Below are 27,322 nucleotides of genomic sequence, written 5' to 3' on the forward strand. Positions count from 1 at the left end.
TTATATGCATTATTAGTGCATGTATTTCTCTTTGCTTGGTTATCCCGTTAAGTTATCTTTGGGTTGGACGGGCCATCTCCGCCTTCTAGACGGTTTAACCTGGTCTTGTAATTATGGGTGGACTTTTGTTAGTCTTAAAAGACTTTTGTTAGATTGGGATGAGCTTTTGTTAACTTCGAGTGAGCTCTTATGACTTTTTCCAACATTATGTCGCACTCTTAGGATTTAAGACGATCTTCTTAACTTTAGGAGGGCTCTTGTTAATTTAGGGTGGACTTTTTTGACTTTGTTTTAGAGCCTAGTCCACTACTAGGGTGTATGCTCTTTATGGTGCTACCAAGTACCTCTGCCCCCTAATAGGCCTAAAAGTACACAATCCCTTAAGTATGAACCAGCAGGGCAATTTTTAAGGGCGTGCAAGGCATGCTAATGCACAGGGCCAAAAATTTGTCACACTTAAAAGATAGCTAAGTAGGGTCTCGTAAAATGTTTGTTATAGTTAAACCCTAGTTAAATAGGGTCTCTATTTATTTTGTCATGGTTAAACTGCGAGTAATCTACACGGGGCCTCCAAAAAATTAAGACGCGCTTGTGAACCATGCAAGGGAGAAATGCTTTTTAGAGATTCCAAACATGAGGTCTATAAAGAAAAAGTGTTTTAAGTAATAAACCCCGACATTACAGTCCTCGAACTTTGTTTGAGGTCTCTCTAAGTTCGCTATCATTTATGAGTGTTCTTCGACGTCTTTTCGAGACTCTTCTTAGAGAGTTGAAGTTGGATGGAGTTATGTTATTGTAGATATATTGATACAAAATGTAAAAAAAATTCAAATGAAAGAATTAATTTTGTGAACATAATATAAATAAGATAAAACTATAACTAAATGAGTTATGTATGATCAATTTCATAACATATAACTAAAAAAAATAGGGATGCATCGTGAATATAAAGTAATTTTAAAATAATATTCAATGAGTAACGTATATTCTAACAAAACACACATATATTCTAAAATGGTGACAACTTCTCTATCCATCACAAAAAGTTGGGTAGTGTACATTCCACCAATTACATGATGCCATCTATAATCTTAACACATTTAATTATTTATTAAATATTATAATTGTTTGTTGTTTTCAAAGCATTTTACATAGGAGGTAACCTTACCCAACTTTTTAAGTTGGGTAGATAAGAGTTCACCTTCTAAAATTAGTTAAATGACGTGAAAAAAATCACATTTTGAAATTTATTTAATTGGGATCATATAATTAATATTATATATAAATAATGGGTCTTGCTAACGAGTTCCTTCAGGGTACTCTTTAAGCATACTAAATAAAAAAAAATTCTTTATAAAAGTTAATATTTCAATTTCCAATGCATTTTTAATGCATTAAATATAAATAGTTTTTAAAAAAATTTACCACTTTAATCACTTAAAGAATGTCCCAAAAACACTGGTTAGCATTTTTCATAATAGATAAACGAGAGAATAGACTATTCCTTTTTAGATGGGCAAATCCGTCATCTTGAAAACTACATTTATAAGAGACACAACATTACTATGAATGTATTTTTGCACCCTCCTTAAAATATTGATCGTCGCAACACTCATCCAATTTATAATTCAAATAAATTACTTCCTCAATTCCTTTTTAATTATTACATTCTGACTTTTTAGACATACTAAGAAAATAAATAATAATTGTTATTTTTTAGCTATAATTTTTCTTTATGTATAATACCCTTAATTTTTAATCATTTAAATATATTTTTTTCTTTCTCATAATAATTAGTCAAGGACAATTTTGATAAAATTATAATAATTACTACATTAAAATTTTAAAGTGACTAAAATTTTAAGTGACATTTATAAAGGAACATATAAAGGAACGGGGGAAAATGACATGGACGGGAAAAATAAATTCAGTTAGAAATGCAATAGAGGTCCCAGAAAAGAAAAGACGTTGTATAGTTCAAGAACCCTTGCAAAACTTCATATTCTGAAACCAACGACTCTTGTGAAACTTTGTATATGTTCATGTTCCCAGAGACAAAAACCTTGTTGCTGTTACTACTTTCTTGATCAGCATTTCCCGTATGGCCTTGGTTCGCCAATAGTATTGATAAGCATTAAACAAAGTCAATGACCGTGGCAACGAACCATGTTGTACATGTTTAACATCCTTAAAATTTGTCATTTTGTTGAACTTTTCTGCCCATTTTGGACCCTTAACTTTCTTATTCACCGCTAATTCAAAACTACAAGCATTTGGTTGCTCTATCTCACTCTCTTCTTCTTCAAAAATTTCTTCTTCTTCGCGAATAGCAAAGGTGAGGATAAGGCGACCATTTTGTCTCGTAGCGATGAAGTTGTTTTGTGAAGGAACCGACACAATTTGTAGGAACAAAAACAATCTTCCATTGTCACGGTGGGACCTCATTTGGAGTTGTTGACTTTGACTACTCAGTGAAGGAAGTGGAGGAGGAATACGCCCAGCCTTTTTCTTATTCTTCAAAGAATGATTGTTGATGACTTTTGGATTATCATCATTATAACATGTTTTCATTTTTCCATCATCCTCAGAGGATGGTGATGATGTGTAAGAAGAAGAGAACCAATCTGAACCAGTTTCTGATCCAAGACACTCAGTGCACATTTCAAGACTCTTTTCATTTAAATAACTTTTTGATTTTTTGACAAGTGGGTGAATATAAGGAGGCGTTTTGAGTTGTGAAGCTTCATCTTTGTTCTTTTGATTCAAGATTGAACTCCATATATCCATTGGATCACTAGTGATTTTTGAGTTTGAGTGTGAGACTTCTTTGGAGGAATCTGGTTTGTTCATTGGGAGGAGTGGTATAGTTGCAAAAGAGGAAGAAAGAGTAAAGATGGGTATGATGCAAATGAATGGTTATGGTTGGTTGATGGTGGTGAAAGTAGGAGTAATCAGGAGTATTTATAACCGGCCAAAAAGCTACTTGATCTGTGTCAAGATTCCTATTATTGGTTTCCACTGTGTTGTTATATTCACCTTACAGGAGGTACCACTAAAATCAAATTAAAGTTTTAAATTTTATACTATGGCTAAAGGTAGGGCTGTTGTTGGTTCACTTTAACATTAAAAAGTTTCATTTTTACATTTTTCATAACTATATGTTATAAAGTTAGGACATTTTTATAAGAAAATAGTTTGTGTAGAATTCTATAATTTGAACAGGATTAAAAGTTGGACTCAGTTTAAAGCCATTCCATGGAGCAGGATAGAGCTAGGTCAATTTAATAGGTTAAGTTAGGCAAGTCAGGCCAGAGCCAACATATTTTACTAAAGAATTTTAATACACAGATAAAGCATTGAAGGCGTATTAATACATGATAAGTTGCCGGTCTAATACAGAGAAGCAAAAGAGTCTCATTAATTGGCCTTAGGGAGACATGGGTTTTAATGACCAATCAATTGATCTTATGGACATAGAGCATGTGAAATCATATATAAACTAGCAACCATCAAAGGAGGAAGACTGACTTTACTGATACCATCCAACTTTTTACGACTCTGACTAGCTCCGCGTTGGTAGAATTATCAATTACTGTACTATGCATGTACATTTGACACATACCCTGGGTTTTTTTTTTTATTACATCTTAAGGCATGTACATTCGTTTGGTAAAACTAATTTGAGCCTAAAATTCATTTATTTTTCTTTCCTTTTCATATATTAGTTTTATATTCTTACTTGACTCACACCCCAACTTTTTCCTTCTACCACTAGACTTAAAAAAAAGATCAACGCTTCATCTCAATCCAAATTATTTTGAGTATTGGTGCAATTATCGCCGCTATCAAACCTATATTCGGGGTCAATAATTCATCGTGGAACTCAACATTCCAATCAAAATCATCGCTGAAATCCATAACTTTAACATTTCTCTCAATGATGCTTTGATCTCTCACTTTTGTTCAGCCTGCGCCAAGGTTATTTCTCGTTTCTATATTTGCCAACAAATTCTATGGCATGTTCATTGTCGCCAGTTTCTCCCCTTCTGACGCTGCCAATACTTGATCCATCAACAACTCAAATATCCTCATTGTCTCTAGAAATTGTGGTTCAACGTAAGACGCGATCGAAATTGATGTAGGAGGGCTTTTTAAGCCATCAGAGTTTGTTTTCGACTCTAAAACTATATTTTAATATTTTCACATTTTTCTATTTTATTTATTTATTTTTTGGATTAAAAGTCCATTAATGTTTTTTTTTTTGTATTTTATTTCTGTTTTGGATTAAAAACTCATTAAGGTTCCTTTTTCTTTACTTAAACACATTTGAGTGTGGCTGTCAAGATTATCTCTGATCTTAATAAAATTCAGTATTTTCTTTATTCGGAGGATTTCAGAGCTTATCTGACAAGTTTTGCGCTTGCAATCATGTGTTTTCATTCTAGGTTTAGTGTTTGCTATTCCCTAGAATTTCTGACCGCGTCACTTGCAATTGTGTTCTTTTTGTAGCTTGATAAACATGGCGGATCATCTGGTGACCCGAACAAATCTTAAGGGAATTACCTTGGATTTTACCGTGACTGTAACTACTTTGACTTAACAGATGGAGAATTTAACAAATCAGGTGAACAATGCAAACAACAATAGGAATCAACAAAGAGACAGAGGAGGAGAACAAGTTAGGGTTCTGCGGGGTAAAAACAATCATCATGATGTTATTACTGAAAATTTCTAGTTCTGAAGAAGAAGAAGAAGAACCCTACGAGGAAAAGATAGTTGATCATGTGAATCGACTTAACCAAGATCATTGAGTGAAGGTTGATATTTCATTATTCTATGGAACGATTAGAGTGGGGGAGTTTCTAGATTGGAAGATCAACGTCGACAAGTTCTTTGACATTATGGGCGTCCCTCATAATAAGCAATTTAAGATGGAGCGATTGGGCATAAAAGTAATGCTATTGTCTGATGGGCTAAGCTTGTTGTCCAGAGACAGAGGCAGAGAAAAGGGCCGGTTAGATCTTGGCGAAGAATGAAACAGTTGATGCTAAAGTGGGTTCTACCTGGGAATTATGAGTATATTCTTTATTAGATGTATATTAAGTGTGTTCAGGAAAAGAGAAATGTAACAAAATAAACAGCTGAGTTTCTGCGTTTACTTGAGTGTAATGAATTGGGAGAATCAGAGAACAGAAAAGTAGCTCGATGCATTAATGACTTAAAGGGATCCTTGTAGGAGAATATGGATTTACAAATTGTATGGATCATGAGACATCCAATTTAGTTTCAAATTATTATTTAATATAATTAAATGCTTAATCATTCAATAAATAAAATAGTAATTTAATATGATTAAAATCGTATTACAATTTTTTAAATAATTTTTAATATTATCGACGAGGTCTTTCAAAGTGACTTCCGATTCTATACTGGTGAGGTGCTATTTGACATTGATGCCTTTATTGATCTTGTTGTGGTGCTTGAGAAAAAGTCTTCATGTCTTCATATGTCTTCATCAGAAAAAATATAGTCTCACATCCTATCTAAGAAATCTAGATCAATTGTCATGCTTTCGAAATTTAATTCGTTGTCAATGTATTAAAATTTGTGTTGTCTTATTATTTGAGTTGATGTTCTAATGGTTGTGCGGTAGCTGTCTTAAAAGAGTGGTGAATTTGGTGTAAATAATTGTGTTGGGTAAAAAATTATTGTTGTGGTATTTGGTAGTTGATTCGGTCCATTTTAAATTTTATACAATTCAATCTCAAAACATGCCTCTCGATATGATGGTTTGGAATTGTGGTCGAATGTTGATAGGGATGTTCGTGATGCGGTTTAGGTAGTTTTAACAAAAAAATTATCTGAACTACAAGAAAAAATTGTGCGATTTGGTTTGGTTTGGTTGGTTTTTAGAAAAAAATCGAAGCAAACCAAATCAAACGAATGCGATTTGATTCGGTTGGTTCGATTTTTTACAAATATTTTATTGAGCCATACATACTTATATAGATATGACAACATAACTTTGTATTTAGACATTCATACACTATCAAATAACAACAAAACATGTCATATTTTGACAACAACTTTCCATTTAATATGTACAAATTAAATTAAACAAAAGTGGAATAATAAACATAAAAAATAGCATAAAAAAATATAAAAATTATTATAATGAAACAAAAAAAATTAGAAGAGACGAGAGATTAGGGAAGAAGATGTGCAATAAAAACGAAATTGAAATAGAGAGCATTTGCATAAAAATGAGAAGGTAAAAAAGAGAGAATATAAGAGAGTAGAGATTAGAGAAGAAGAGAAAAATATGTATGTGACAAAGAAGACTCGATAATGTTATTAGAGATTTGAGAAGATTGAGACTGAAATCATATGAGTAATGAGAAAATTGTTCGTAATCATATGGTTTAAAGTATAATAGGTTTAAGTTCGGGTTGGATGTGAGTTAAGTAAAAGTTAGGTTGTAACATAATGCAGTTTGATTCAATTTGGTTCGGTTTACAAAATACAAACCGCAAACTGAACCGAACCGTGTCGTTTTGTTAAAAGATGACCCAAACAAATCTGAACCAAATATGAATTTTTGCAATTTCGATTTAATTTGATTTAATTTGCGATTTTTTATTAGGTTTATTTAGTTTTAAATACCCCTAATTATTGATATTTCTTCTAATGTTGGTCAATAAGTAATACTTTTCTTCTAATTGAAGAATATATAACAATACCTCAACATATATGACAACACTTATATATCCGTCTTCGAATTGTGACTAAATAATCATTAAATTAAGTCATACATAACAAATTAAATTTATTTAAATTTGTATATTCTTCCATTAAAAAAAGTTAATTTGTTCACAATGTAATGGATATAATTGGAGTTGACCTGTCATGAAAATTTAAATAGTGGGAATCCGGATTTTCACTTTTCAGATGCTTACTTGTACAAAATAGAAATGAATGGATAACCATACTCATCTATCATTTTTTATTAATTAAGCACATATAATATTCACAAGCATATGAAAAATATGTGGTACTAATCACTTGAACATATTAACTAATTATTGACCATGTATTTAGCATAATCAACATCATTGTGATCAATAATTGGGTGATTTCACCTTTGGTTGGATTCTGTCAATCCTATGTTAAGTTAATTAAGTTAAGCTTAATTGATGACCTCTGAAAACTTTTCAACAACTATGAACATTAATTCATGAAAGTGTGACAGCCATAGTGGCTCTATTCGATATTTTATATTTTATATATGTTGTACTATTGATTACACTTTTGTTTTCATAATTGGCTTCGTGTCTTTGAACAAATGGAGAATCGCTTGAATACTAGTTTTCAACTTTCAAAAGGACAATATATAGTGGAAGATTACGTGAGGGTGTATAGTGTTTGAGTTAAATTATGTTTTGGAATGGGATCCTTGACAATGTAGGAATTATTGTAAGAATATTACCTATAAATGTTAAAGCAAGAAACAATTAGAAGAATTTGTTCTTAGAAATTTCCCATTTTCTAGTGGTTTAAAATATAGATGATGTGAAAGGACTATTTCTTAGGAATGAGCTCAACCATATATTTAATTTATTCATTTGCTCTATAGACAATCCCTTTTGTTCATAATACATATTTGGGACCCAAAAAAGAAACCGATTTCTATATTTTGTATCTATAATTTGGCAATAGCAGCACAATAATAGCTTGTTTCTTTTGGCAGGTGGAAAAGTCAAGATCCTTGCCATTCGATTGCTAATTATAAACCAAAGATGAAAGTGGGGAAATTGGAACTAGAAATGAAAGATGAAATTGTGAAATTGTGTTTCTTTGCGGTGAAACATTATTTTCAATAGAGTAGTGCTATTTAGTACGAAGCAATTTGAAGAAAAAATGCAAGAATGGGTATGTGTCACTATTTTAGTGGTAAATTTTAAATTAATTTTAAATTTAACTTCCTTTTTAATAGGGATCATGAGGTTATGGTGATAATGGATGGTTAATATCTATTCTTGCATTTCTTATTTTTCCACTTTCTTACTAATAAGCATTTTCCTTTTCAATATGACGAAGAAAAGTGGATTTATAACGTTAGCACTTCAATGTTTAAGTTAATGAATAAAATCAAAAGTATTGTATAAGTGATAATGAATTGAATGTCTGAAATGATGTGTTTCACCTTTTTTTTTTTATCAAGACCCGTTAAATCATTGACATGTAATGCAGCGTGGTTATTGCTATAGGATAATCGTCCAATGTTTTTGCCTAAAACATAGGTTTAGTAATTCTTCCAACTGGTATGACCTTCGAATTTGGATCACATGATCGAACCAAGAAAATAATACCTTTTAATTAAGTGAATATATAACCCTGTCTTCAGGGCCGGCCCTAGGAGTAGGCCACCAAGGCTACCGCCTAGGGCCTCACATTTTAATTGTATATTTATATAATGTTTTAATTATTTTTAAAAAAATAAGTTTTTAAATTATGTTATATATATCAATTAAATAATAACAAATTATATATATTAATAATATTATTGTTTGATTTGTTAATTTAAATTTCAAATGTGTATAAAATAATTTTTGAGTTTTTTAATATAATAGGAGATTTGATTAAATATTTTTTAACATTTTTGACATTGTTTTTAATTATGATTTTTTTAAATATTGAGAAGAGTATTTAGATGAGTTAGTTTTATTATCAATTAAAATAAAATATTAAATGAAATTAACTATGATAATTTAATGACTTTATATCTTTAAACATCTAAAATATATTAATTTTAAAAGAATATTTTTATTATATTAAAAATATTTAATTTTAAATTTTGCCTTAGACCTCGAGATGTGTTGGGCCGGCCCTGCCTGTCTTTGTATTTTTATTACAAAATTTTTATTAATCATTTGTGACAAATATTTTTTAAAATAGTAAATATGTATTTTGCCTCTAAATATTTAGTTTTAATCTTTTAAAAATATTCGCTCGTTGTCTTTTTATTTTTCCATTCATAAAATTAAGTCTTACCATCAAATCCAACTAATAAGAGATGACATGGCATATGAAATGATCAATTTTTATGAAAGTTGGTTGATTAGATTTTGAATGGGTTGCAAATGTGGATTAATGGCCTTAACTCAAAAAGAAATGATCTCTAGAAAAATGGCTTTAAGTCCCTAATTTTATAACATAGCTGAAAAAAATATATAAACGACAATCATAATTGAGAACCCTTGAAATTTAAATTGCTTCTCAAGAACCCTAGAAATCAAGCCGAAAATTGCTAGGGAATCTGAAAATCAAACTTAAAGGCGATTTTGAGAAGGAAAGACAGTGTTGAACTCAATGCAGTGTGTATATATTTGTGAGGTCATTTGACACAAGCATTTAAAGTGAAGTGTACCATTTCTATTAAAGGTTGGTGAAGACATTGGAAGTTGAATGTTGTGGATTCTTGACATAAAATATTCACTTTTTTAGAAGGTTAGTCCCCGGTGTGCTTATCTTTTTTTGTATTAAATCGTACTAGTATGTATTGGATTATTATTTACTACTATAAATATTATTGTTTATGATAAAACTTTCATCTCGAATAATAAAAAATCAAGGGTATAGGTACTGACAGATCATGATGTTTTATTTATAAGAAAATAATTAATTTTTCCCTTGGTTTTTAGCAAAATCGACATAAATAGTTTACTCATGGTTTGAGCTTTAATTCTCAACTCCTACAATTTTATGTATTATTTAGAAGAAAAAAAACACTTTAATTTTTTATAGATTTTATATCGGATATTATACTTCGATTTTCAAATAAACCGAGATAAAAACTATCTAATTTTTTATTCCTTAGAAACTAAAAAGGCGCATTTATTTTTTATATCGGATACTATCTAATATTTTTCCCTCAGTTTTTAATAAAACCAAAATAAAAATTCTTTATTCCCTCAGAGTTAATGTTAAGTCTAACTAATTCACTTTTTGAATCCTAGCAAAAAGAGCATCATTCTTCTTCAGCCAACGAAAGAACATCATTTTTCTGCAAAGAGAAATGAAGAACAAAAGAACTAATACTTTTTTTAGTCTCGCACCATATTTTTGGTACGTACACGTTCTTCATCATTGTTGTTGCTCTTGTTTGTTGTTATTCTTATTATTGTTCATATTTGTTGTTGTTATTATTTTGAGTTTGTCATGTTGTTTACTATCAGGGCCGGCCTTCCCCATGTGCAGCATGAGCTGCAACACTGGGCCTCAAATTTTGAGGGGCCCAAATATTTTTTTTTTAATTACAAAAATAATAAATTTTACACCTATTTTTTAAAAAATAGGTGTAAATTAATAATTTATTTTTCAGCATCAATCATTTTATATCATTTTTAAAAAAACATGTGTAAAATCATAATTTTTAAAATTGTATTTTTCGTAAATTTAATCTTATTTTTAAAATTTGAACGGGCCTCCGGGCCGATTGGGCCGGCCCTGTTTACTATTTTGTTGGTTTTTTTATATTTTATTTTAAGAAATTTTATGTGATTATGGGTTGTAGTTGGATGAAAGTCAATAGATTAAATAAAGAGTGTGAGAATGGAGTGATACAATTTCTTGATTTTGTTGAAAAAATCTTCATAATAATAATGAGATTTTTTGGTGTCCTTGTAAAAATTGTTTTAATACGAAAAAACATCAAAAGAAAAATATATTAGTGGCAAGAAAGAATTCTCTATCACATACATTTGAAGATGATGAATTTATAAATGATACTTTAGAAGACATGATTCGTGATATTGTAATAAATGCTTTCAAAAAAGTTATTATGATAGAAACTTTGAAACATTGAAAATTATTTATATCGTAGATGTAAAAGTTTTATTAGAAAATCAACTTAAAATTAAAACTATTTAATTTTAAGACAAGAGGTAGATGAACGGATAAAAGTTCCAAATATTTTATATTAATACATTTTATTTAAAAAGGTCTAATTTCAAAATATGTCTTGATCCAAATCTTTTTATGTAAAAGGACAATTGAAGTAGGTGAAGTGACCAACATGAAAGGGGCAACAGAATGAATTGAGGCCACTACTTGAGTTCCGTACTAAACAATTGGCATAACATAAGGGAGACAAATTCTTGTGGGAAATATGAATGGGTGTGGATATGATTCTGTCTTTGTGGACAACATTCACTACCTAATCCATAATATTTTGTCCTAACATGAGAATCTATGTTTAGCATCATTTTTCAGTACTTTTGTGTTTATTTGATTATTCACTTTTATGTGTATTTTTCTATAAAAGGTAACTTATTGCCACCACAAGCTCATGCATGACATGTCATTCCTATCTTCACACGTACTCTCGGACTAGGACAATGGACACGTTTCAAATTGTTCCATTGCTCTCTTTTTTTGGTTAGTTTCGTCATCTCAAGTTACAGTAATTTATTTATCAAGTTGTTGTGGTTTTGAAATTTTGTTTTTATTGTGTCTGTTTTGTTTTGTTTTGAAGTATCATAGTTTTTGGATATTTATCTTGAAATATATCATATACAAGTTTGGAGATATAATTTCAGACTAGAATTATGTATAATTGTTGAGAATATAATAAGTGTGAGTATTATGGGAAAAATAGTCTTACACTAGATATGAATGTAATGACTTGAGTATTTTAAGTAGGAGAATTCACTTTCCTATCATCTTAAAATTTTAGGTGGACAAATAGTTGTCTTCTACAAAGGTGTGTTACTCACACTCGTTTATGTTCATGCATTTTTGAACTCCAGAGACATTTAGAAACAAATGTGCAAAAATATTTTTAAAAAATATCTAATTTACATCAATTAATTTTTCATAATAATATGTTATGAATGTCACAAATGACATTTATTTTTTTTCTTAAACTGAAATATCTTATACTAGTTTTCATAATATAATGATATAAGATATATGAATTAATATGGTTGGTTCGGGTAGACGGGTTCACGGGTAGAATTTTAGAAATATAATATGTTGCCGAATCAATTACCATCAAGTTTCACTGATTTGATTCGGTTTTCGTACCCGACCTAAAATATGTCTGACCAAAACACCACGGTTTGGATCAAATTTTTTCGAAGCAATGAACATCCTTACTTCTAGTCGGGCTAACCGAGTCTTACTATTATAGGTGAAGTCTCGCTAGTCTTAGGCAAACTCTTGTTAACTTGGGACATGCTCTTGGGGCAGACCCTTTCTATTTCGTCCTACAGCCCGACCTATTTCCAAAATTTAACTTGGTCTTGTTATCATGGGCAAACTCTTTTTAATTTGGGGCGGGTTCTTCCGACTTCTTCCTACATCTCGACCCATTACCTAGGCTTGTATTCTTTACCGCGCTTTTAAATCCCTCTATTTCAAATAGATTTAAAGGTACATAGTTTTTCAATCATGAGTCGCATAGGGACGGAATGTTTTTCAGAGACTAATTTAAAAGTCAGACATTTACACAGCCCCTCAAACATGAGTCACACATGGACGGAATATTTTTTCGAGGCCACTTTTAAGCTTGAGACCTGTAGAGACGAAATATTCTAAATAATAAACTTCGATATTATACTTTTTTTACTTTGTTTGAAGTCGCTCTAACCCACTACCATTGTTTATGAGATGTTCTCGGATGCCTTCCTAAGACTCCTACTTAGAGAGTTAGAGTTAGACGGATTTATGCTGTCGTAGTCATGGTTTTAAATTGCGGTCCGCAACCGCAATTGCACCCGCAATATTGCGGATGCGGTTGCCTCCGCAACCGCATCGGACCGCAATTGCGGTGTGATTTTAAAGTCTCGCTTCCGGATGCATTAGGAACCCCATCGGACAATTTTAATCATGTTTTTTTTAAGTATTTTCATCAAAAATCAATATATTAGAATTCTAAAACTCAATTTACTTCTTATATAATGAAAAACCACAACATTAAGTGTTTTTCAATATAATATTTCAAACACTTCCTTTTAAAAATTCATGCCGCAACGGCTGCAATGCGCATCGCAACAAGCGCAATGACCGCAACCGCAACCGCATCCGCAGCCGCAACCGCAATTTAAAACCATGGTCGTAGTTATATCAATACAAACTCTTAAAAATTTAAATGAGAGATTTAATATGTGAACATAATATAAATACGATAATCCTTGCAAAACTATATATAACTAAAATTAGTGGAACTTAAAGGAGAGAAAACAAAAGATTCAGGTAGCAATGCAACAGGGGTCCCAGAAAAGAAAAGACGTTGTAGTTCTAGAATCCTTGCAAAACTTCATATTCTGAACCAACACCTCTTGTGAAAAAACATGATAAATATTCATCTTCCCAGAAACAACAACCTCGTTGGTATTTCTATTTTCTTCATCATTGAGAATTAGAGAATCAACATTTTCCGTAGTTTTGATTCGCGAATAGTATTGATATGTATTGATCAAAGACAATGACCGTGGCAACGAATCATGTTGTACCAGTTTAACATCCTTAAAATTTGTCACTAAGTTGAACTTTTCTGACCATTTTGGACTCTTAACTTTCTTATTCCCCGCTAATTCAAAACTACAAGCATTTGGTTGCTCTATAACACTCTCTTCTTCTTCAATAATTTCTTCTTCTTCATGAATAGCAAACGTAAGAATAAGGCGACCATTTTGTCTCGTAGCGATGAAGTTGTTTTGTGAAGGAACCGACACAACTTGTAGGAACAAAAACAATCTTCCATGGTCACGGTGGGACCTCATTTGAAGTTGTTGACTTTGACTACCCAGTGAAGGGAGTGGAGGAGGAATACACCAAGGCTTTTTCTTATTCTTCAAAGAATGATTGTTGATGAGTTTTGGATTATCATCACTATAACATGTTTTCATTTTTCCATCATCCTCTGAGTTAGTATCCTCGGATGATGATGATGATGGTGTGTAAGAAGACGAGAAACCATCTGAGCCAGTTTCTGATCCAAGGCTCTCTGTGCAAATTTCAAGACTCTTTTCACTTAAATAACTTTTTGATTTTTTCACAAGTGGGTGAATATATGGACTGGGTTTTGATTGTGAAGCTTCATCTTTGTTCTTTTGGTTCAAAATTGAACTCCATATATCCAATTGATCATTTGAGTTAGAGTGTTGTTGGGAGGAATCGGTTTTTGTCATTGGAAGTGATATAGTTGCAAAAGATAAAGAACTGAAGTGAAGAATGGTTGTGGTTGTTTGATGTAATGAATTGAAGAGTATTTATAAGCTGCCAAAAAGCTACTTCATCTGTCTCAACATTCCATTTCTTGGTTTCCACTATGTTGTTTTATCTACATAACCATATTTATTTCTTTGTGAAGGAGTGTGTTAGCCACATTCATTTAAGATATATTTAACCATATTTAATTATAATTTTTAAAATACTCTTTCTATAAAATTACTAAGTGTATGTCAGCAAAAACATTTTTATTAATCTATTTTAGTTAAAAAGGTCCAAGTATAATGTTTTTCATGGTCCAAATCTGTTGTGTAAAGACAACATTTGAGTGAGAAGACAATTGGAAGTGACCAATACGAGTCCACTAGTTTGGCTCCGTACTGAACGGTGAACAACAATTGACATAAGGCAGACCAATTATGGTGGAAAATTTGTATAATAGATATAGCATATGGTTCCGTCCCTATTTGTGTAGTATTTTTCAATTCTGTACACAGAAAGAAAGAGACATCGAGTGGACAACATTCACTTTCTAATCTATTTGGCCTAAAATGAAATGAGAACCTATTATCCTTTGTCGAATTGTCTATGTCTATTTGCTCTTCCTTTTTTATGTGTACTTTTTCATCTTTAATAACACCACAAGGTCATGCATGACTAGACATTCCTATCTTCACACGTACTCTGTGAGTAGGACAACATTGGATACTGTTGCTAAAATGCCGAACTTAAATTTTGGTATTTTTAGGAAAACTTTTAAACTTGATGTCAATAGGTTTTAAATTGTTCTAACATGTATTAAATAGCAGGAATGCAATCAGAAAATTTTGTTGCCAGGGTGAAGGGTTTTTTTCAAAAGAGAAATTTTCATTAATTTATTATTTAGTTTAATATTTGACTGAGAAATGAATGATGTGAGGATGTTCGATTTGAGATCATGTGAGTCTCTCAGGTTTAGTCTGGTGTATTTTGGGAAACTTTAATGCAGTTTTTAGTCGTACTGAGAGGAAAGGGTCATCCAGGAAGCCCATGAATCGAATATTGTAGAGTCTATGGAGTTTCGTGCATTCATTGTAATAATGAGTTTGGTGGATTTATCTATGCTAGAAGGAGGTTTACTTGGTTCCATTCGATTGAGATTTCTATGAGTACGTTGGATCTGGTTCTTCTTTTTGCTAGATGGGAGGAAGAGTAGGGACATGGCAGCTTCTGAGCCTTGGCCCGAGATATCTCCAATCAGTGTCGGTTAGTTTTGAAGTATTCTTCTTTGCTCCGAGGTCCTAAGTCTTTTAGGTTTAACAATTTCTAGTTGGGGGATGTTAACTTTGAGAGGTAGAGATGGCAACGGGTCAAGTCGGGTGCGGATTTTGCACTACCCAAATCCGCACCCGAAATCGGCACCTGAACCCAAACTCAAACCCAAAGACTGTTCGGGTGGCAGAATGACACCCACGTCCACACCCGTTGGGTTCGGGTTTTTTCACCCAAACCCAAACCCGCAGCAAAATACATAAATTATATTTTTCCTACAATTCTCCTACAAATTTCCAATATATATATATATTATATGAGGAGAGATATATTTACTCCAAGAGTAAGTGTTAAAGACTTACTCCAAATCTTAACCTTTGATTTTCATTAATCTAACGGTTTTAATTGATCATTTAATCTACTTATTTTGGAAATATTTTTCTATGTAATCAATCAATTAAAGTCGTTAGATTAATGAAAATCAAGGGTTAAGATTTGGAGTAAGTCTTTAACACTTACTCTTGGAGTAAATATAACCCTCCTCTATATTATATATATATATATATATATATATATATATATATATATATATATATATATATATATATATATATACTAGCGTTCAGACGGGCACTCCCGTGCCCGTCTGTCCGCTTTTTTTAATGCGCACAGCAGGAAAATATAAACGTGCGTATATCTTTTAAGGAATTTTTATTGTACGATCCCCTTCCTAAAATAATATTAGTTAGTAGAATTAAAATCAACATGATAAATATACATTTGTCAAAATTATTTTAGTGAATTTATCTATATATAATAATTTTATTATTTTCTGATATTAAACTATTAGAGTTTTATAGAAAGAGAGCGCATTTTTTAGGAAGTTTGTGTTATACGTCCCATTACAAATAATATAATCTAAACATGATTAGTATAATAAAAATTATGATGATCAAAAACATTTTCAATATATTTAAACATTCTATTCTCTCTCTCTCCTTTCACATATGTCACACCAATTCTTTTATTAGGCTAATACATCTCTCTCTCTCTCTCTCCTCTCTCTCTCTCTCTCTCTCTCTCTCTCTCTCATCTCTCACTCTCTCTCTCTCTCTCTTCTCTCTCTCTCTCTCTCTCTCTCTCTCTCTCTCTCTCTCTCTCTCTCTCTCTCTCTCATCTCTCTCTCTCTCTCTCTCTCTCTCTCTCTCTCTCTCTCTCTCTCTCTCTCTCTCAATAGAATTTAAAAATTCGAACAATTAAGTTTTTTGAGGTTTAAAAATAGTCTCTCTCAATTTAATAGAATTTAAAAATTCAAACCTCTCTCAATTTAATAGAATTTAAAAATTCAAACCTCTCTCAATTTAATAGAATTTAAAAATTCGAACAATTAAGTTTTTGAGGTTTAAAAATAGTCTCTCTCAATTTAATAGAATTTAAAAATTCAAACCTCTCTCAATTCTCTCAATTTAATAGAATTTAAAAATTCGAACAATTAAGTTTTTGAGATTTAAAAATAGTCTCTCTCAATTTAATAGAATTTAAAAATTCAAACCTCTCTCAATTCTCTCAATTTAATAGAATTTAAAAATAGTGTCATATAAAAAGTCAAATAGTATAAAATCAAAATAATTAAATTACATTTACATGTGTTTCTTCTCAAAAAAATGAAAATAAGTATATAGAAATTAAAATTATAGTAGCAATAATTTTATTTTTTTTTGTTAAATAAGAACTATTAGAAGCATTAATATTATTTCTATTATTTAAGTTTGTGATTACATTTACAACCAAGATAAGCATATAAAAAGTAACAATAATAGTAGAAATTAAAATTTCTTCTCTAACAAAATTAAGATATTATTTTTAAAAAGATAGAGCAGTAAAGAGCAGTTATTATTTGCATGTGATTGTATGTCTTATTTACGCTTGTCTCATATGATATCTACTTGATTTGATATGTTATCATTGTTAAATAATATAAGAAGTTAAAAGAGCAGTTTTTACCAGTGTTTTAAAAACCGGACCGGACATCAAACCGGTGAGGATACTGGGTCACTGGTTCATTGGTCGAACCACTGGGTCATTGGTCGAACCGCATGACCAAACCGGATTAAACCGGATAACTCGGTTAAATAGACCGGTCAATACAATAAAACTATATAGATTTAAAACCGGTCGAACCGGATGACTCGGTCCCTAAAAATTATAACTAACACTTAAATCTTTTTTGAAAATATGATAAGTTAGATGAAATAAAATGCTATATTTCCCAAAAACTATAGTTATAGTTAAAATATGTATTCCTAATTACATCTAACTAGAGAATTTCATTACAAATCGACAACTTAAGCATTAAGTCCTAAGAAATGAAAATACATTGTATCTTCTCTCAATAAATAATCCTTCTTTTTTAAAAGATAAAAATGATTCTGACTTTTTTGAACATTATACAAAATAAAAATAGAACAGTGTATCCGTAAACATAAAACAAGATATAAAAAAGACAAATACCTAACTTGTGTCATCAAAACACAAGTTTTCTTCGTGCAGTCTACTTTATATAAGTTAAAATAATATTATTGAATAACAAATTTTAAATTTCAAGTAAAAATACCTTTAAAAAAACACCACCAGCAACATGGTAATTTTCAATCATAATCAACATCTACAATCCTATAAAAAGAACCACCAACGTCTAAAACAACACACTTAACAATCTATCTCCACATCCCCATTCTAAGAACAAAATCCATCTTAACCATACCCTTAACACCCCCAATCAACTTACTCACCCAATCCCTCTTTACAAAACCCTAAAACCAAACATTTAGATGGTCATACACAGCGAGGACATCAGAGAAAAAAATTATAGTCTTTATTTGAACATAACTCATTAAAGGGTATTGCAAAAATTATTTCTTCCCTGAAACTAAGAATCTGTGATGATGATGTTGTTGAAGTTGAAAAGAAAGAAAAGAGTAGTGATAGAAATCAACAGTGGTGCAATAGAGAGAAACCGGCGGTGGTGCAGCGGAGAGAAACCGACAGTGGTGCAGCGGAGAGAAACCGGCGGCGGCATGTTTGCGTTTTGTTCTTGTTTTTTTCTCTCAGTTGTTTCTGATGAAAAAAGAAACAATGGTTGTCTATACTAAAAAACGACGCCGTTTTAGTGTTCTTTTTTAAAAAAATAAAATAAAATACATTTGAACCGCCGGTTTAAGAAAACCACCGGTTTTCCGGTTTTTAGCGGTTTATACCGGTTTACACCGGTTCTCAGCGGTCCAATGACATAGGCGATCCAACAATTGAACCAGACCGGTTATATGGCCGGTTCCCGGTTCAACCGGTCCGACCGGCCGGTCCGGTCCGGTTTTTAAAACTATGGTTTTTACTATAAACTTCTAAAAGTGAAAGAGGGAGTTATCGCTGTGAAAGGATGTAAGGAGTTAAAGAGTAGTTTTTCTTATCAATTTTTGAAAAGAGATTGTCATAAAAATAGGCCAGTCTAAAAAGTTGTATTCCCTTTATATATAGTTATATCTTAACTATATATAAAGGGAATACGTAAATTTGGTCTGGCCTATTTTCTATTCCATAATTATCCTTCATTTACTCTATATTTTACAATTCAAGGTATTAATTTAAATAACTTCCACTTATAATAACTACCTACAAGTTATAGGAAAGAGAGATATGAAGGAAAGAGAGATATGAAATAACCACTTGGAAGTTACAAGGAGAGATAAAATGATAAATATAACCTGTAACATAAACTTCATAATATTGCATAAATTTTTCTCATATCATTTACACGTCTTTTACAAATGATAGATGGACTTCAAGTGAACAATATCATCAAAATAATAATTGGTATTTGCTCAATCAAATCTCAAAGTTTCTCCACTTATTTAACAACTTTAATTATTTGTGTTGCTTCCATTTTCTTATAATTTTATTTTTGGGATAATTGATATTTATCCCCCTGCCATATAGGCGAGGTTCGGATTACCCCCCTATTAATTTTTTTTTTTGGATTACCCCCTTAAAATATGAAAAGTTCTATGATTTATCCCCCTAGGACCCCCCTGTAAACTTGTTTTTTTGATTTACCCCCCTGGGTTTTCACTGTTTTTTACACGCTTAGGGGGTACCCTAAAAATACAGGGGGGTAATCCAAAAAAAAAAAAATTAATAGGGGGTAATTCGAACCTCGCCTATATGGCAGGGGGTTAAATGTCAATTATCCCTTTATTTTTTGTTCATTCACTGCTCTAGATAAGATACACTATTTTTACAAATGGAAATTCATATCATGTTGTCATGATGAATGAAATGACATAATAGACATACTACTTAACTTTTTTATATTTTGTGTTGCTTCCATTTCTTTACCGTTTTATTTTTTATCATTGAATTATTCACATGTATTTATGCTCAAATATTTAGTTTTTCTTATTTATTTTACCTTCAACAAAATAGAAGGAGAAAGTCCAAGATAGAGGAAAAAATCTGTTGGGGTTCAGTGACAAAAGGCAGACAATTGTTTATTCATGGATGTACACGACAACAACAAAGAATTGGTTGCTAAAAAACTATGTCTCATCCACAATTTTGAGAATAAAAAGAACCTTCTTCTTATTTTTGTTTTTGTATTACTTCTTCATTATTTATCAATCTCCCACTCTTCTACCTTCAACCTATTTTTGTAATATTTCAATTAATTTATTATTATTACTGATTTTCTGTAACAAAATTGAAGTATGTTGTTGCACTATAATTTAATCAATTTATCATATCAACTTATCAAAATGTATAATTCAATTATTTGTTTAGAAAAACAACATGCATGATAGTTTTTAATCAATTTATCACATCAATTTATTAAAAAATATAATTCAATTATTTGTTTAAAAGAACAACATGCATGATAGCTTTTAATCAATTTATCATATTAATTTATAAACGTACACTTAGTTTTACTATTTGGTCAGCATAATAAATATTATGGATGTATGTTAATAAAAATAGTTTTACTATTTCGTCAGCATAAATATATTACTTTCATATTTTATTTATTTATTTGTGTTAATTTTTTAGTATTTATCCTATTGTGTTTTGTTATAGAAACTTTTAAATGACGATGCCATATAATTATGTTTTATATATCATTTTGATTTTGACATGTTTAAATTTACATAAAACACAACTTGATGATGGTGAGATAAACCGTGATTAAATTGTAAGGATAAATATATTACTCTCGTATATATTTTTTCTTATTTGTTTGTGTAAATTTGTTAATAATTATTCTATCATATTTTGTTATATAAACTTTTGACCCCACTTGTTAAAATTTCTAGATTCGTCTCTGTACATGTCAAATCTTTCATCATCTTTTAAGTCTTTGAGACATATACATTTTAAAAATTACATGCACATTTTCCTACACTTGGAACAATCATAACAAACATTCATGAAGCAGTTTGAAAATTGTTAGAGACATAATATAACTTCTTTTTCAAACTTCTCTCTATAAGATATATAATTATTCTGTTAATTAATCATTAAGATTTATAATTACAACTTAACATGTTTGAGTTATATCATGCTCTGTGAGTGTCTTTTTCTATTTCTCTTGGTATATGTATATTGTTTCTCTTGGTATATATGTGCGTGCGCGGCTGTAAGAATTTTCTATTTCTCTTAGTATATGTATATTGTTTCTCTTGGTATATATGTGCGTGCACGCCTGTAAGATTTTTCTTTTTCTCTTGAAGCAAAATTATGAATTGTATCTTGTAATTTTGATTTATGTCTAAAGGATAATATATATGAAATTTCATTTTAAAATAAATTTAAAATATTAAATTGTATAGTTATAAATAAGTGCACACATTGATCATGCTAAATTAATCAATGTTGTGTTATTGACATTCTTGCCTATTTCTCAGGGCCATAAAAAGATCAAATTGTTTCCACGAGAGTAACGGAAACGATCTATGTCTTATGCCAAGCAATGTGTACATGATAGCATTTGGTATAGCAGAAGTGATACTTTCTCAAATCCCAGACTTTGATAAAGTATGGTGGTTATCTATAGTTGCAGCTATCATGTCCTTCACTTATTCTGCAATTGGATTGGGTCTCAACGTGGCCAAAGTAGCAGGTACACGCATATATATATATATATATATATATATATATATATATATATATATATATATATATATATATATATATATATATATATATATATATATATATATATATATATATATATATATATATAGAATCATGAATTCTCACTCTTATTTTTCTTCATGCAGAAAATCAAACTTTTAAAGGAAGCTTGATGGGAATTAGTATTGGCACAGTGACATCAGTTGGAAGAGTCACTAGCACATAGCAAATATGGAGGAGTTTACAAGCTCTAGGAGCGATGGATTTTGCTTATTCCTTTTCAATTATCCTCATTGAAATTCAGGTAATTCAGATAATGCACATCATGATAATTTATACATCTCTTTATTGAATGCACAATGTTACATGGGAAAACATGTTTGTTTTGTTGCACAGGACACTATAAAATCTCCTCCTGCTGAGCACAAGACCATGAAAAAAAGCCACTATGCTGAGCATCATGGTTACTACAGTATTTTACATACTATGTGGGTAGCATGGGTTATGCTGCTTTTGGAGATCAAGTTCCTGGAAATCTTTTGACTGGTTTTGGATTCTATAATCCTTATTGGCTTCTCGACATTGCCAACTTTGCAATTGCCGTGCACCTAATTGGAGCATACCCGGTATTTTATCTTATTACTCTGATATCCATTGTTACTATATATGTACTCATTGAGAGATGAGAAAATTATCGTTTGGTATTTGTGAATGTTGTTGATGATTGGAAAACTGTTCATCGTGATTCTTGGCATATGTTTACTGCCAAGAAGAAATCGCATGGTTGGTGTGATTTTACGCCTTCTTCCACTAATTTTGCGCATGATACTTCTTGTGTTAGCAAGCTTGCTGGTTGTAGGCTTCTTCCTTGAAGGGATGTCAGGGACATTCACTTCAACCATGCGATTCAGGTTCAACAATTTCCCGCTCCTTTCTTTTCTTTGGAATGACTTTGCTCCAAGATTTTGATGGACCAACCCCTGTACTCTTGGTTACAGCTTGGCATCAAGAGAAAAAGAAAAATCTTACAGGCGCGCACGCACATATATACCAAGAGAAACAATATACATATACTAAGAGAAATAGAAAATTTTTACAGCCGCGCACGCACATATATACCAAGAGAAACAATATACATATACCAAGAGAAATAGAAAAAGACACTCACAGAGCATGATATAACTCAAACATCAGAATACTTCTAAGAAAGATTTTTCTTTTTCTTTTTCTCTTGAGACGTCTAAATTTACATAAAGCACAATAAATATAATTATAAATTATTTGTTTCTAATTTGGTTTCTATCTTAGAAATTTATTTCTTCTTTCACTTTTTTTCTTACAACCTATAAAAATATTTGAGAAAATTTGTTAGAAATGGTACGGATGAAAATTTTGGTGCAAGTACTATATTTTTGTGTGAGAAAGGGAGAGGGGAGGGAGATAGAGAGAGAGGGGGGAGTTTGTTAGAAATGGTGCGGATGAAAATTTTGGTGCAAGTACTATATTTTTGTGAGAGAGAGAGAGGGGAGGGAGAGGGAGAGAGAGAGAGAGAGAGAGAGAGAGAGAGAGAGAGAGAGAGAGAGTGGGAGAGGATAGGAGAGGAAAGGGGAGGGAGTGAAACAGGGTGAATAAGATAGAGAGGGAGGGGAGAGAGAGGGAGATGGGAGGGAAAAGGAGAGAGAGAGAGGGAGAGAGAGAGAGAGGGGGAGGGAAAAGGAGAGAGTTTGAGAGAGTATGAGGAAGAGGGATGGGGAGAGAGGGTGGAGTGAGGGGGAGAGAGATAGGGGAGAAAGACTTTATTTAACATTAAGTTTTTTAGAATTGTTAAATTAGTCTTAAGAACATTTCTTAGTGTTTATTACTCGGGTTTCGGTAATAAATTATGAAAACATATTTAAACTGAATATTTTAGCATCTTACTTTGTTTTTAAATAATTGTATTCAAATAATATTCTTTTTAAGGTGACATAAGTGAAAAAGATTATAATAAAGAGGCTCTTTCAATAGAATTCTATTAGTTTACTATAGAGAATTATAAAATTACTATATATAGAAAATTCACTAAAACACTTTTAATACATATACTTATCATCTTGATTTTAATTCTCCTAATTGCCTCTAAAAAAATTATTCTTAAGGCGAAGTGCAATAAAAATCTCATAAAAAGATCTACATACATTTATTTTTCCATGTTGTGCGCAATAAAAAAAGCGGACAAATGGGCACGGGAGTGCCCGTTTGAACGCTAGTATATATAAAATATATATAATATTATATATATACATATATATAAGCGGGTGTGATTTCGGGTTTCGGGTGTGGGTTTGATACTACCCAAACTCGCACCCGAAATATCGGGTGGCACCCGAACCCAAACCCAGTCAACTTGGGTTTTCACCCTTGACTCGGGTTCGGGTGCGGGTGGATCCTGCGGGTATGGGTCTGCTTGCCATCCCTATTGAGAGGCTGGTCATTGAGTCATGGCGGTTGGACGTTCGTGACAGTTGGATGACATGCAAGCTGAAGGATAAGCTGAGAGCCCTTAAGGCGACTCTTAAGGTTTGGAATAAATAGGTGTTTGGGAATGTGATTTTTAATATTAAAGTTTGTTATGATAATCTTTTAAGTTTAGAGTTAAGAGCAGAGAATGAGCCTCTACTTCATGAGGAGTTATTCAATAGGTCTCTAATTTGTCAAGAGTTCTGGGATCTCATCTGATGTCGCGATTCACATATTTTACAGAGATCTAGATTGGCGTGGTTGAAGGAAGCGGATACCAATACTGGGTAATTTCACGCTTGTGGGTGAAATTTGGTTGGACAAGGTCTCAGAGGTGCGATGGGAGATTTATAGACCCACTCTTGACCGACCCACTCTCCCTCTTTTTTTAGGTGTCTTCCTTTAGAAGTGGACGAGGTGGTTTGAGACATTGACGAATCCAAGAGTCCGGGTTCTGATGGTTTTAATTTATATTTCTATAAGAAGTTTTGGGGTTTAATCAAGGATGATGAGGCTTATGTGATATTTGACCAGTTTTTTTTAATGGTGTGTTGCCTAAGAGTTTGATGTCATACTTTCTTGCTCATATCCTAAATGTGGAGACTCCTTTAGAATTGGGAAATTTTAGACCTATTTCTCTTCTTAGTTCTTTATATATGTTGGTCGCTAAGGTGTTGGTATCAAGGCTTACTAGGGTTATGGGAAAGTTATCTCTCTAGAGCAATAAGCTTTTATTAATGGGAGGCAGCTGGAGGATGGAGTGGTTTCTCTCAATGAGGTGGTAGATCTTGCTACGATGTCTAAACGTAAGTGTACATTGTTTAAAGTGTATTTTGAGAAGGCTTATGACTTTGTTAGTTGGTATTTCTTGTATTAAATGTTTAGGAGATTTGGTTTTGATGATAGTTGGAGGACTTGGATTCGTGCTTGTGTTATTACAAATAGACTCTACGTGTTGGTGAAGGATTCCCTACTGATGGGATTAGTATCCATATGGGTTTAAAGCAAGTAGATCCTTTATATTCCTTTCTTTTTCTTCCGGTGGTGGAGGATCTCATTTGGTGTGTTTGGAGGATTCAAGTTGGGTATTGATGGACTAAAGGTGTCTTATCTCCATTATGCCGATGAGACAATGTTGGCGGCAGTGTCGACTGTTGAAAATCTTTTGACTATCAAGGTTTTTCTTAGAAGTTTTGAGCTAGCGTCGGGTCTTAAAGTGAACTTTGCTAAAGCTCTTTGTTTTGGGTAAATGTGAGGAGGCCTTTCTTGGATTTGGCAGAGGCCTTTTTACATTGTAAGGTGGGGTCCCTCCCCTTTAAGTATTTAGGGATTTCGTTTGGGTATGAACCCAAAAAAGGAAGGTACTTAGGACCCCCTTGTCAAAATTGTCACTAAAATACTGACTTTTTTGAGCAATAGTGTCGTCCGCTTAGGTGGCGCGATGGCTTTGTTGAACTCGATGTTAAACTCAATTCTTGTATTCTTTATGTCTTTTATGAAGATGTCGACTTTGGTTTGGAAGAAGTTGGTTGGTTAGCAAAGGTGTTTCCTTTGAGGGACGTTAAAGGTGGAGTTAAAGTCGCGTGGGTGAAATGGGAGGATGTGTGTAAAGCCAAAATGGCATATGGGTTAGGAGTGAAAGACCTTAGAATGGTTAATATTGTCTTGCTAACTAAGTGTGGTGGATGATTCTTTTGGATTCGCCTTTGCTCTAGAGAGACATTAAAAGGCAAGTTATGCGCCTCGGGGTTTTGTTTTCCCTTTGGGAGGTAAGGAAGGTTGTCTTAAGAGGGTGTATAGTTGGTAGAGAGGTGTATTCCTTCTTGGGTCTCCATTGGATCATGAGATTTACTGGTTTTCCTCCTCTCGTGTGAGGATGGTTGGGGATGGCTAGAATATTAGGTTCTGACACGATGTATAAGTGGGAACTACCCCTGGGTGTGTTTCTTTTGAGAGAATTTTTCTTATCTTGGAGCAGAAGTCCCGAGATGTGGGTTCCTTAGGTGCTTATGAAGGGGATGTTTGGGTTTGGAGTTTTAGGTGGGGGACTCTCCATGAACGGGAAAAGGATATTTAGGCTTTGCTTACCCTTATTTAGTGGGTTGTTAGTCGTGGTCAAGAAAATTCTTGGGTTTGGAAGCTAGATAGATTAGGGGCTCTCAGTTGATTAAACTTATGTTAATCTTGTGTTGTTGTTTGGTGTCAGAGAAGATAAGTTGGAGAGGGTAGTGCTAGGGTTCTCTAGGGTTTGGAAAAGTTAGGCGCCTTCTAAAGTGGTGGTGTTCTCTTGGAAGGTGATTCAAAATAGGTTGTTGACTAGGCATAATCTTCTAAGGAATCATATTGTGTTAGGCCTAGTAATAGGGAGTGCACGGTGTGCATTGCATAGGCGGAGTCGGCTGATCATCTTTTTGTTTTGTGTGTGGAATTCTCAGGTTTGTACTATTTCAAAAATGCGGCATAAAATTATTTTTGATCAAGAAAGCTTGTCAGCTAATCACTAGATGTCTATGATTATTAGTTTGACTTGGATGTGGGTTCATGCTCTTCTTATGTTTTGTGTGAATGATTTTGCCTACCTTTTTGCAATTTTCTTTCTTCGGAGGTTTTTTTTGGCATGAGGATTCAGAATAGCCCTCACAAGTTATTGGATTGGTTTTTGTTCTTCCCGACTGTTGGTTTGGTAGTTTTGTTTTTTTGTTTGTTTTTCCATTCTAGATTGTAGTCATAGTTGGTTTCAATGTTCTTTGAGAACTTCTAGTACTCTTAAATATTGTTGTATATTTTCAACTCTATTTTCTATTTATTTTAATATATGGTTCACCCTTTGCTATTAAAAAATACAATATTTTTATTTAAATTTAAAGCATATTAGAGATTAAAGATGTGATTATATTAATTAAAATATGAACAATGTTATTTGTTTGTCTTTTAATAAATTTTGCATTAGAAATATTATAATGTTTAGTGAACAAATATTCACGACGACTAATAATATAAGAGTTATGTATAATTTGAAATTTTGTTTTATCATTAATAAGACGGAGGAAAGTATTCAGGGTTATGGTCAAACATTTCCTTTTTTGATACAGCTAAATGGATCCTTCAGTGAAGATCCAGCTATTTATTTCCTAATAAGGTGCTAAGGATCCTTAAGTGA

At 32.1% G+C, this 27,322-nt stretch overlaps 2 protein-coding genes across 2 annotated transcripts; both read right to left on the minus strand.

Moving 5' to 3' along the window:
* Positions 1 to 2,040: 2,040 nt before the first annotated feature.
* On the minus strand, positions 2,041 to 2,850 carry LOC131651035 (protein FAF-like, chloroplastic). Its single transcript, XM_058920717.1, has one exon. The coding sequence runs from the start codon at positions 2,848 to 2,850 to the stop codon at positions 2,041 to 2,043; it is 810 nt and encodes a 269-aa protein (XP_058776700.1).
* A 10,321-nt stretch (positions 2,851 to 13,171) lies between these two features.
* On the minus strand, positions 13,172 to 14,273 carry LOC131647866 (protein FAF-like, chloroplastic). The gene has a single exon (XM_058917686.1). The coding sequence runs from the start codon at positions 14,190 to 14,192 to the stop codon at positions 13,251 to 13,253; it is 942 nt and encodes a 313-aa protein (XP_058773669.1). The 5' UTR covers positions 14,193 to 14,273; the 3' UTR covers positions 13,172 to 13,250.
* Between the last annotated feature and the right edge of the window lie 13,049 nt (positions 14,274 to 27,322).

Source organism: Vicia villosa, linkage group LG2 (genome assembly GCF_029867415.1).
Source record: "Vicia villosa cultivar HV-30 ecotype Madison, WI linkage group LG2, Vvil1.0, whole genome shotgun sequence".
Taxonomy (NCBI): Eukaryota; Viridiplantae; Streptophyta; class Magnoliopsida; order Fabales; family Fabaceae; genus Vicia; species Vicia villosa.